At 48.3% G+C, this 13,009-nt stretch overlaps 1 protein-coding gene across 1 annotated transcript; it reads left to right on the forward strand.

The window, feature by feature from the left end:
* Window positions 1-5,079: 5,079 nt before the first annotated feature.
* On the forward strand, window positions 5,080-8,132 carry LOC112889685. Its single transcript, XM_025956433.1, has one exon. It carries the CDS (start codon window positions 5,302-5,304, stop codon window positions 7,813-7,815), a length of 2,514 nt encoding a protein of 837 aa, XP_025812218.1. The 5' UTR covers window positions 5,080-5,301; the 3' UTR covers window positions 7,816-8,132.
* Window positions 8,133-13,009: the final 4,877 nt, after the last annotated feature.

Raw genomic sequence — 13,009 nt, forward strand, 5'->3', positions numbered from 1 at the left:
TGGTGGTTCCCCGCATGACCATTGTTGTCACTAGCCATTTATCCTACTCTGGGATGATTAAATCCTTGCAAAAACAGAGACAACGCTCTTGTACCACTTGTAAGATCTAGGATACCGACTAGAGGGGGTTGAATAGGCGGTTTGAACTAAAATCACAACACTAATAAAATTTGATTAGTAACGCAAGAGAAATCCTATTTCTATTTAACTCTATTCTAGATGAAGGTTTGCAACCTAGGGTGACAAGTATCAATTCAATCTCTAGGAATGTAAATGCTCAAAGTAAATTGCAAGAAATAGCTTGAGCAAGAGAAATAACCAAGCACACAAGAGACCGAATTTTTCTCGTGGTGTCGATGACTTGCAAGTCACCCCTAATCCACGTTGAGGTGGATTCAAAGCTCCAACCACTCCTCTATCAAGTCACACTTGATATATGAGCTGACTTGGATCAATGAACCTCTCCAAACCTCGATTCCAATAGAGTTGCCCTTCACCGCTCCGGCAAGGTGAGCACAAGACCTCTCACAAGAACAAGCGGGGCTCCTTCACAATCTCCTTGAAGGGCTCAACGGTTCCACAACTCCAAGCTGTCTAGGAGGTGGCAACCTCCAAGAGTAACAAGTCGATGACACTTGCTTGAAGACTCTCTAGTACCACAAAGCTCAAACTCTTGATGCAATGCAATAGGATGCTCTCAATCTCACAAAGATGCAACTTCAAAGCTAAGTGAGTGGAAGAGAGGAGGAAGAAGGCTCAAATATGTCAAAGAAGCTTTTCAAAGTGCCAAGAGACCTCACCCACAGCCAGGCATGAGGTATATATAGCTTCTTCCCCCGTAGCTAGCCGTTACAGTCAAATCCTATGAAAACAGAGCATTCGCGAACCGTCCACCTCACAAGGACCGGACAGTCCGCCATTCAAACCAATTGCTATGTTCAAAGTCAAACTGTGTTAGAATTGACCATTACAGCCTAGGCGGACCGTCAGCCTCACAAGCCGCGGACCTTCAGCAGTTCAACGAAGTTCCAACACAGAACAATCAAGTTTATGTCGTGATTCAAATTTTAGCCGGCGGACCGTCCGGCCCGGACTGTCCGCCGCACATGGTTAAAGAGCACATAGAAATAACAAAGTTTTTGTCGTTGGGCAGCATCAGCCGGCGAACCGTCCGCCCCCAGGGCCGGACTGTCCGCCGTTCATGGTCAAAAATTAGATAGAAACATTTGAGTTTCTGTTGACGCACAGCAAGACCAGGCGAACCATCCACCAGTCAACGTGAAAAGCCCACCAGAAACTTTTAAGTTTCTGTTGATTCACTCACATTAGCCGGCGCCCCCCAGAGCCGGACCGTCCGCCATTGAAAACTTCAGCTCGACCAGACAACTCGAATTTTGGCTAAGTCGTGGAACGGTCCGCCGTACGAATGGCAGACCGTCCGCCTTTCAAGTGTAGTTAGCCATTTCCAACAAGTGTTTCCTCTCCGGTCTTTCCACTTTTTCAAACATGATTTTCCTATATGCATGCAATGTAATTGTTTGAGCAGAGTGGCACTATAGAACCTTGAAGCAAATGAAATTGACCCTTCTTGATAGTACATCTATCTAGACTATTAATCCAGTCAAATATCATCCGCTAATCACCTCTTGACCGGTAAAATGGGAAAACTCTATCTTATACCTTTGCCTTGAGCCATCCATTATGCATTCACAAAGAATATCTCCATAGCACATATAGAGGCTCAAATCATCTTCGGGACTAACCTATACTCAATTCTCAAATGAAGTTGTTAGTCCATAACCATTGTCATTAATTACCAAAATCCAAATTAGGGACCTAGATGCTTTTAGAGAGTCCTACAAGGTAGACGATAAAGGGAATGTTGATGAAATCAAACAGTATCGAGATGCTTGATGGGTCACCCCTCCTGAAGCATTATGGACGATATACAGATTTGAGTTGAGTAAGAATCACCCACCCGTATAGTAGCTCCAACTCCATCTACCGAACATGCACATGGTGTCGTTTCACCAGCGCCAGAAGATTGAAAATGTTGTCAATCGACCCGGTACTGATGAGTCAATGCTAACAGCATACTTCGCAGCAAACAGACAGCATGAATGGGCTCAACGCATATTGTACTGTGATTTTCCCGAGTTCTTCACCTGGCAATCAAATGGTAAATTCTGGTAACTGAGAAAAATAGCCACAGCTTCACAGATTGGTAGGGTCATATCAGCTCATCCTGCTGAAGGAGAACGGTACTATCTCTGCATCCTCCTGAATCACGTCGCCGGCTCGACATCATATGAACATCTGAGGACTGTCGATGGTGTCTTCCAACCTTCTTTCCGTGAAGCGGCAGAGAAAAGGGGTCAGATTGAAGAGGATAGCACACTGAACGAGTGCCTTTTCGAAGCTTCTTTATTCCAAATGCCATCCTCCTTGCGACGGCTATTTGCAACTATATTAGTATTTTGTGAGCCGAGCAATGTGTTCGCACTGTGGCAAAAACAATTTGATGCAATGTCTGAATACTATAAGCGCAATAACACATCACCGGCTATCATTGAGCAGATGGTTTTGATTGATATTAGGAATATGCTTCGGTCAATGGGCAAGGATATAAAGTCATTCCCTCTTCGATCGACAACACATATGATGATGCTAATTGCATCCCCTGAGAGATATATGACGTATCTTTACAGGGCCTTACTTTCTAACTTACGCAAACAGAATAAGATTGTCGTTGCAACAGCTACTTCTGGTGTAGCAGCATCCATAACGCCTGGTGGAAGGACAGCCCACTCGCGTTTCAAGATACCCTTGATCATAGAAGATGGTGGTTGTTGTAGTTTTACTGAACAGAGTGGTACTGCAAAATTGCTATGGACAATGTCTCTTATAATCTAGGATGAGGCTTCCATGACTAAGAGACAAGTGCCGGAGGCACTAGCAATAGCCTACGAGATATAATTGATTGCCCGAACCTTCCGTTTGGTGGGAAGACTATTGTATTTGGGGGAGATTTTAGGCAAGTTCTTCCAGTTGTGCAGAAAGGGTCCAGGACACAGATAGTTGATGCTTCGTTGCAGAGGTCGTACCTTTAGGAATACATGCGCCATCTAAAACTTGTACGCAACATGAGAGTGCAAAATGACCCATGGTTTGCAGATTATCTGTTGCGCATCGGTGGAGGTAAAGAGCCTGTTAATGGTGATGATGAAGTTCATCTACCGAATGAAATTTGTGTGCCATATAGTGGAGGGGGCAAATCGCTTGATTCATTGATAGAATGCATTTTCCCAAATCTAAATGAAAACATGAAAAAAAAGACTACATAACTTCTAGAGCAATTTTGTCTACACGTAATGATTGGGTGGATAGGATTAATATGAAGATGATTGGTACTTTTCAAGTTGGGGAGATGGTTTATCACAGTTTCGATTCAGCGATAGATGACCCGAATAACTACTATCCATGAGAGTCCTAAACACACTAACCCCCAATGGGTTGCCTCCCCATGTGTTGAAGCTTAAGATCGTATACTGCTTAGGAATATTAACCCTGCAAATGGCTTGTGCAATGGTACAAGGTTGGTGGTTCGTGGTTTCCAGAGAAATACCATAGATGCAGAAATTATGTTGGGACAGCATGTTGGAAAGTGGGTTTTCCTACCTCGGATACCATTATGCCCGTCTGATGATGAGATGTTCCCGTTTCCTATAAAGCTTAGTTTTGCAATGACAGTGAATTCATAGGGGCTGACTATTCCAAATTCCAAATGTAGGTGTGAAAAAGATAAAAAGCAGCATACACTAGTTATGCCTGATAATAAAAAAATATATTAGGTAGCGACAATTGCTCTAAAAATGAAAGGCAGTACAAATGCTGGTACCTAAGATGCTTGTTCTTTTTATTCTGGACATGGGATTGGTCCTTTTTTTTATTTTACGATGAGAAGATAAAGATGTCCTCTTATCTTTTAAAAAATGGTTAAAAACCTAGAGGGAACACCAACACAAATAGCAAACCGGACGACCCAGCGTTCAACCAAACCCACCCCGGTTAATGTAGCATTCAACTCAAATCGACCGCCGCAGGCGCGGCGTGAAAATTGTGTGGCATTCGATGGAACCGTGCCTAAGAAAGTGTGGCTGCTGTCTAAGTTCTGTTCAGCAAACGCATGCCTCCGGTGCTGTGGCGCGTTAGGCAGCGAACCAAACATACCTTTAAGCTGGCGAACTCAGCCTTGGATTAGCAAGGTGGAACTAAATTATCCTAGATGGCTGCTGGAGCTTGGAGGAGCTGTAGGCACCAAAAATTTTGTAGCGGGCTACCGCTAACTCGCGGTCCATGTACGGCCCAACGCCAAGGCGCATGCTGGAGCAGCGAGCGAGCCGCGAACCCTACAAAATTCAACATGCCGCCGATTTTACTTGCGTGTCGCGCAAATCTCCTTATTATAACTAAAAAATAACTTATTTTATGGTGCACCTACGGATTTGAGTATCTGAGTTCTCTATAGAACGGCAAAATTATACACGAAGATATTCTATAGCCATATAGCAAGTTGCGAAAAAGCTAAATATATACTTTCATACCTATGGACGCTCATAGATAAAATTTGTTTTAACCGTAGCAATACACTAGCGTAGCAATACACTAGCGTGCAACGGAGGAATAAACCGGAGTGACAGTGTGGACCCCACCACAACCCCATGCCCGAACAATTCACCACCCATGCCACTGTCAGCAGCCCAGCACCTCCGCTCTCCTCTCCATTCGTAGCAAGGCCACGTTTAGATTGCAAATTTGTATAACATTTGGAATTTTTTGCTACTGTAGTGTTTTCGTTTGTATTTGACAAATTTTATCTAATCATGGTCTAACTAGGCTTAAAAGATTCGTCTCGTGATGTACAATTAAACTGTGCAATTAGTTATTTTTTTACATACATTTACTGCTTCATGCATGTATCCCAAAATTAATGTGATAAAGAGAAAGCGTAAAAATTATAACATTTGGAAGCGATCTAAACGGGCCCAACACTACACCAGCCACGCTCCCAAGCTCAGGCTGCCAGCGCCACCACCAACAAACCCTAATTTATTCCCTCCCCCTACCAGTCACCACATCTAGCAGACCGGCGCAGCCCAGCAGCGGCATTGCAGCAAAGCATACCCTCTTCACTCCCTCACTCCTCTTAAATTTAATCCCAGACAAAATTAAAAGAAAGAACAAGAGAGAGAGAGAGAGAGAGAGCGAGCTCACAAGCCTCACACCCCCTGTTCCCCCCTCATGCGCCGCAAGAAGCACTTGGACCGGGGTGGCGGCGGCGGCGGCACGGAGCTCTTCATCTGCTTCACCTCCCGCCCCTCCGCCGCCTCCGTCGCCGCCGCCGGCGCGCCGTCCTCCCTCCGCCCCTCCAACTCCTCCAAGCTCCTCAGCCCCGGCCGTGGCAGTGCCGGCGCCGGAGCAGAGGCCGTGCCAGCCCCGCCTCTGCACCCATCGCTCAGCCGCCGCCTCCGCAACAGCGGGAGCCTAAAGGGCGGCCAGTCCCCCATGTTCCCGTCGGGTTCCACAGGCGGAGGCCGCCGCGGCCGGGGTGGGTTCGAGCCCGCCGAGCCGTCCTCTCCCAAGGTCACCTGCATCGGCCAGGTCCGCGTCAAGGGAGGCAAGCGCAAGCCCAAGCATGCCTCCGCCGCTGCGCTGCGCTCCCGCTCCAGGCGCGGCGGGGTCGGCGGCGGCGGAAGCGCAGAGGCCAGCTTCCGCCGCACCGGCGACGACCGGGACGGCCCCCAAGGCAAGAACCAGGGCTGGGTGTACCAGATCCCGGTCAACATCTGCGAGGCGCTCAAGACATTCGGCTCCTGCGGCGGCCGCTCGCTCTGCTCGCCGTCACGGCCGGGTGGCGCCGGCGAGCGGGGCGCGCTCTCCGCCGACGCACACGGTGGCAAGAAGCGGCGGCAGCGCGCTCCGGCTGGGGGCAGCTGGCTGTGCGGCGCTGCCGTGGCGAGGTGCCTCTTGACTATCCAGGAGGAGGAGGACGACGAGGTCGCCAAGGGAGCCGCTGTTGTGCCGGCTGAGGAGATGAGGGCGTCGGACGTGGGGCTCGTCATGGAAGGGTGGGATGTCGAGGAGGAGGAGAAGGCCGTGATGGTTGGGGATGTGGAGGTGGAGAAGAAAGATGAGATCTTGGTGGTGGGGAAGGAGGAAGAAGGGAGGGTCAGCGTCTGCATCCCCCCGAGGAACGCGCTGCTGCTAATGCGCTGCCGTTCGGACCCGGTCCGCATGGCTGCACTTGCCACCCGCTTTTGGGGGTCTCCAGCGGCAGCCACCGTGGAGCAGGTGGGCAATGATGTGGCTGGTGGCGTCGACAACGATGAGGAAGGAGGAGGGGAAGAGGAGGAGGAGGAGGCTGAGTCAGAGGAGTGCAAAGATGAAGCTCGTCATTCAGTTGTTTCTGTCAAAGATGTGAATTGCGGAGAGTGTGGTGGTGGTGACATTGGTGGTGGTGAAGCAGGGGAGATAGATCAAGCACAGGCAGAAACTGAAGAGAGCTCTAAATGTGGAGATCTTGTTGAAGAAGAGAAGGATGTATCCTGCAGAGTAGAGGTAGAGGAAGCACAAATTGTTCGGAAAGATTCTGCTTTGGAGATTTCGTTGGGAGAAGACACTGCAGTGGAAAACCAAGGGCTGAGCATGGTGGAGCTGGTGGTGGGTAAGGGGGAGGAAGATGCACCAGCACAAGAAAAAGTTGAGGACGAGGTGAAGGGGAGGAGGTCAATCAGCAGCTATTCTCCCTCGGCAGGCCTGAAGGAGGACCGCAACAGATTGCGGCGGTTGAGTAGCAGGAGGCGTGTCAGTACTAACAGCAGGGCCTCATCGGCCAGCGATAGGGTTGGCAGGCGGCACAGCTTCTCAGCTGAGATGGAGGAACGGCGGTCTAGCTTCTCGAGCTTGAAGGATTCAAGGAGGGCTAGTTTCTCCATTGACAGAGATGGCCGGAGGTGGAGCTTCTCAATTGAACAGGAGCATCTTGTTGCGGAGCCTAAGGTGCTGATGGCATCGAGGAAGGGGAAGAAGACTTCATCTGAGCAAGAGTTGGAGAAAGATTGTGCTGTTGCTGTTGCTCCAAACAGTGCAGAGGAAGGCCAAGAATCCTACGATGATGGAAAGGAAGAAGAAACTACCAAGAATGGAGAGGAAGGAGAGACACAAGGTGTGGAAACGAACCAGGAAGTTCAGAAAGTAAAAACCAGAGCTGAAGATGCTGAGGCAGGACCGGTGGTACAGAGGCGGAAGAAGAGCGGTGAATTGCCAGATTGCCTCCTTCTGATGATGTATGAACCAAAGCTCTCCATGGAGGTCTCCAAGGAGACATGGGTCTGCAGCACTGATTTCGTTCATTGGAAGTCTTACCAGGGCAAGAATAACCGTAATGGCCACCTACAAAAGGCTTCTGCTAGTGGCAATGATGCAGCTACTGCTACGGGGGAGCCTGAAGATAAGGAGAATGCTGAAGGCAGCACTGTTGCGAATGTTTCACAAGAGAGCAAAGATCAATCAGTGAACTTGGCTGCAGCGCCTATGCCACCTCCAGTTGCTCAAAAGACACCACTAAAACCAGGTACGACAGAACAGAAGATGAAGCTAGAGCTGCCGCTCGTCGCCAATGCGGCAGCCTACGCCCCATTTGTTCTGAAACGATGCAAGTCAGAGCCGATGCGGTCATCGGCACGTCTGGCTCCCGATGCTTGCTTCTGGAAGGACCGCCATCGGCCCCTGAATGCCGCAGGAGTCGGGTTCTGATTCCGGCCAGACCGAGCCACTGGTATGTGCAATGCCTAGTTAGCTAGTGTGTTCACTGAGATTGGGAGCCTGCTGTGTAATAGTAGAGAGAGAGAGAGAGGTTCTTTGATTGTGCTTTGTGCTGTTATGTGATGCGTGGACACCACCAAATAATAGCATGTTGAGTTACATGAGATAGGTTAGAGAGGAGTACAATGTAAATCTCGTGGGTTTGTTTCATTTGGTGTGCTAATTCAATTTTCCTTTGATGACATTATCTAATGGGTTGTACTATATAGTTTTCCCCCATGGGCAACTTTATGTTTTTGGTTCATACAGAGTTGTTGGTAACCTTTGAAAATTAGAAGCTGCATCTTTTGTTTATCTATTGCAAACATGCTTGTAGTTTCAGATTGATATGGCAACATGGGAAATGTTGTCCAAGACGTCTTGCAGGTACGATGGCAGGGTTAATACAAACATGCACTCATTGAATAGAATGTTTATGGAATTATGGTACATTGACCACTAACAAGTACCACTCCTGTACTAGCATGTTTTATAGAGGAGTATGCCCCATTAACATGTGATCTTTTTTGCGCTGTGATAGTCTGCCGTGATGCATCCATCCCATTGATTGTTCCCTTTTCTGTCCCTGCGCTGCCATTTTCATCTTGCCCTGGCATTCATATTTTCGCCGTCAATGCGTCTCTGTCAGCGGCACGAAAATGGCATGGCCGTGCAGGAGGACGACGACCATCGTTTTGTTTCCGGTGATTGCACTGGACAATTTCACGTTGACGCAAATGCAGTACAGATCCATGTGGCCCGTCTGTCAGCTCGTGCTACCAAATCCCACGAGAACAATTTGAGTCGCCAACCTACACCATCCGAAAACTCCTCCTGTTTGCGACCGGATCTCGCAGTCGCAGCACAAGTTTTTGTTCCCCACCCCGGGAAGCGAGGTTTAGCGCCGCCGCGATTATTGTATGTTGTGACAGTAATCGGGCCGCTTTTGGCAGCGTCGCCATTGACTGCACGGACGCTGTCCGCCACTACCCGCGCACCACGCCAAACAGCCGTCTCTCCTCCCGCTCCCGGGCAGGGGCACCACCGCACATGCGCAGCGAGTGCGTTGGATGCTCCAGCAGCATCTTTGAACGGGGAGCTGCGGAGCCAGCCAGGCGAGCCCAGCCTTTGGAGGGGGAAGGGGTAGTTGCCGCCTCGCATTCACATATCCTCTCCACCGGCAGGGCAGGGCAGCGCATGATTGGGTTCGGATTTGGGCTAGGGACGCCGTGTCGTAACGTGTCGATCGCTGCGTGATTGTTCCTGGCTGGATTCTGCAGGGGAGCACTTAGGTTTGGAGCGTGCGCGGGACGTTCGATCTGCGAAAGACGGATGGTTGGGATGGAACGCCGGTTTATGGTGGTTCTGTGCCCGGATGGAATGGTCCACAGACCACAAGAATGTAAAGCTGATTCGTTGTACTCTGAAAAATGTAGATGGTGACATTTGTGCTGGCTACGGGCGGGATGCCAAGGGATTTTCAATGTCCAAGCATCTCAGTCTCTCTCATTTATGTTTTTCCAGTCCCCTGTTTTTGCTGCCGTGCCCAGAGCACTCCTTTAACGGTTGTTGGTACTGAAGCAGACGGTTGAATCGGTTGGTCGTGGTCAAGATGCGGTGCGCCTAATCGCGACTCCTTTTCCGACTTGGGCCGTGTGCAACCAAGAGGGAAAGGCGCGGGGTCGAGGATCACGCTCACGCCTCGGTGGCTGGAGGAAAGCCGGTGCCTTAACGTTGCTTTGCGTTAGCTTGCACGCACGTCTACTACCTGCTGGATGCGACCCATCTTGCTTTCTTCTTCCTGCGTGCCGCTCTGCATCGCTGCCGTGCAAGCTTTTAGCTTTAGCTCCGGGTGGCGCGTACCATCTCATCTCGAATGCAAATGGCCACGTCACATCGTCGAGTTCCATTCTTCTTCTTCTTTTTTTACTTTGAAATTACTTGACATTTTTTTTCTTTGATATTACTGGACTTTAGGAGTTTGCTGCTGCTGCCGCCGCCGCCGCAGACGTGAAAACCTGTCTGTCTGGATGGGCTTGGGGACCGGTGGTGGGCTCTCGGGCTCACAAGCTACTTCACAGGAGCAACGATGAGGATCGTTTTGAGCCTTTCACTCTTCACTCGCGCCGCAAAGCCTGACCTGAAGCCACGCAGATGTCATGACATGATTACTGCGTGAGCTCGTTGGTTACTCATGCCGTTTTGATCACAGGCCTCGCCAGCAGCGTAACGTAGATGATGGTTTTGGTTCGGTTCCAGAGGATCATAGGGCACCGATCCTACTTGAGGAAATAAGCCTAGAACTAGCAGCTTCCTTTTTTGCCATTAATAATGCGGACGTGATTGGTGTGGTTAGATTTGCTTTATCTTACTTTTCACTTGTTCCTTCCTTTCACCCTCGAAACCACCCAAATTTGCACGGTTTTGACCGTAGATGGACTCTATTATCCGGTTTTGTAGTTGAAGGTTGAAAATTGGATTTCTACGATAATTCGAGGGTGTAAACCGGATTTTTTCCTCAAATTAAAGATTCAGAGGTTTTACTTTTCTAGGGGACTTGATCTTGATTTGCTCTAGCTTCTTCGAGTAATTGTCCTAGAGAATGCCTCCGTTGTTAAGTTATTTAGCGCTGCCTCGTACCATTCCCCTTGCTTTAAGCTTAATCTCAAGTCCCACTCCCGTCTACACGATATATTAGTCCGAGCAGATACTTAAGCCACTTTCAGTGAGGCTCAACTCATGTGTAAGATAAGTTTACCATTACAAGAGTTCGATTAGACTGCCAGGTGTACACTACAAGACAAACAATACTACTTCTAGCAATGGGGCTGGGTTCCGCAGCTGCAAGTTGCCGACTTTAGATTCTGTGCGCTTGCTGGCCTCGAACGATCGAGCTCCATGAAGCCTTTCATGGCTTTGAAAACTAATCAGATTCCACTGAAGTTAGAATCCATGATGCTCTGGCTAAGTCATCTCTAAATGTTAGAAGAATTTTAATGATCTAATTTATGAGGATAACCGGACCAAAATACCATTCAACCTCAGGACTTGCTAAGAATTCAACAGAGTGGTAGCCTAGAACAACACACCACCACTTAGCAACATACTACAACCAACAATTTCTAACATGACTTATTGTTGCCAAGCTTGCCACAATATTGATAACACATCTCCAATTTCCCAAGACGAACCTCTAGTTCGGCCCGTCCATATCATCACACCCCCCCCTCCACACACAACAACAACCGTCAAAACAACAATGGGAACATCTTGTAGCATGTCATCGCCCATGACATAGCGGCTCAATCTCTGCTTTTAGCATGTTCATCAGCCCACGCGTGCCAAATGTACCTAGCAAGGTTTGAAGAAGCTCTATGGAGGCACAAGCCTCATCGAAACACCCCAACCCTGTCCTATGAACCAGCCTCAAAACACCCCACTATCACGACCAGATCAAGATCAGAGGAAGGGGAAAGAAGAGAGGGATAGGAATGAGCTACTACAAGTCGGCGAGCGCCGTCATTGGCTGCTGCACCACCACCGTCTGAGCTGGAAGTTATAGATGTATGAGACGAGAGCTGTGTTCACCCCAATGAGATGATATGGGTGTGTTTTCCCTGTTTTAGTAGAATATTTGATTGCTATAGTTGATTGATCGTAATATCTCTTATATTCATTTTATCTTCTCTCTAAGATTGTCCGTGATTTAAAAGAAAATATAGGCTACATATTCACCAAGACTCGATAATACAAAACACCCACAATGATCCCATTATATTCATTCTTGTACACAAACCGAAAATGGCAGCATATATATGCCCATGTGCCTGAAGCCTGACGAAGAGATACTCTAGTAGCGCAGGATGCTGAAATGATTGTCCGGGGCAGATAGAATACAAGAGCTAGGGGAAGAAATAGAAAACAAAGGAGTAGTAATCTCTACTGATCCTGACGGCATCTTTGTTCTTCGATCGGCTCATCAATTCTCAGGGCCCTTGGCATTGCCAGCACAGGAAGTACAGCTGGTTCGCACTGTATCCGACCACCGGAGCGAGAGCCCACAGCACAGCCACAGAGGCGAGGCAGGGCAGGCCATGTCATGCACGCAGCCAGGGTGGGAGGGGCCAGTCATGACGGGCTCTCAAGATTACTAGGACCAGCACGAGTCGAGTGTGGGATCACGGGAATGGAGTAAGGCGTTGGAGGAATCGCCCGCGGGGGGGGGGGGGGGGGGGGGAGGGGGGCTACGTGGGGCGGGGTGTCTATGGACCATGGCTTGGGACCATTTGTCATGTGGTGATAACTGATAAAGAATCAGATGGAAATAGGGCGGCTATGCATAACGATAATGTACCATCGTCATCGTAGATGATGAGATGTGGCGACGAGGTACTTGGATTACAATACCTGGGCCGGACTACCGGAAAAATCCAGGCATTTGTCCGTTTATGGTAGTTATCAGCGTGTTCTCGTCGAGAGCTAAACTGATTAATCATTATCATTGATCCTAGCCTGATGCAGATGTGTGCAAGTTTTCTTTCCATCATGGCGCGCAGCATGCATATTTGAACTAGAGTACCATAAAATTTGAAATACGGAGCTACTAGCGCCAGGACGTCTGATGAAAATTTCTCATCGGACACTCCGTCACAGCATTAAAAATTAACTAGTACATTTGCAACATAAAAAAGATATACGGAAAAGACTCCGCCACCTGATTCTGGGATGAAAAATTCCCGCCGCAACATCGCGCATCATGCTTCATGCAACATCTATAAAAGAGAAGTAACATGTAGAAACAAAACTTGCAACATTGTTGTACATCTTTTGCGACATAACAAAGTATATGACAAAAACAACAACTCATTGACATACTATCTTAGGAGATTATATGAAAAATAAACTTCCACCACAACAAATAGAAATGCTTCATGTAGCATGAAATCTGAATACACCTTTTCTTCCTCTAGGAACCACAGCTTTATAAATCAACTGTTGAAACATTCGAGAACACCTTTTGCAACATTGAGAGACGCTTGTTGTAATGTGATAAACAGCCTGTGACATTTCAAAATTACTTTCTGCAATATTGACAAACAGTAATACTAATTCTAGCATTTTAAAACGTCAATTGCAACATTAGTCC

The sequence above is a fragment of the Panicum hallii genome, chromosome 4 (genome assembly GCF_002211085.1).
Source record: "Panicum hallii strain FIL2 chromosome 4, PHallii_v3.1, whole genome shotgun sequence".
NCBI lineage: Eukaryota > Viridiplantae > Streptophyta > Magnoliopsida > Poales > Poaceae > Panicum > Panicum hallii.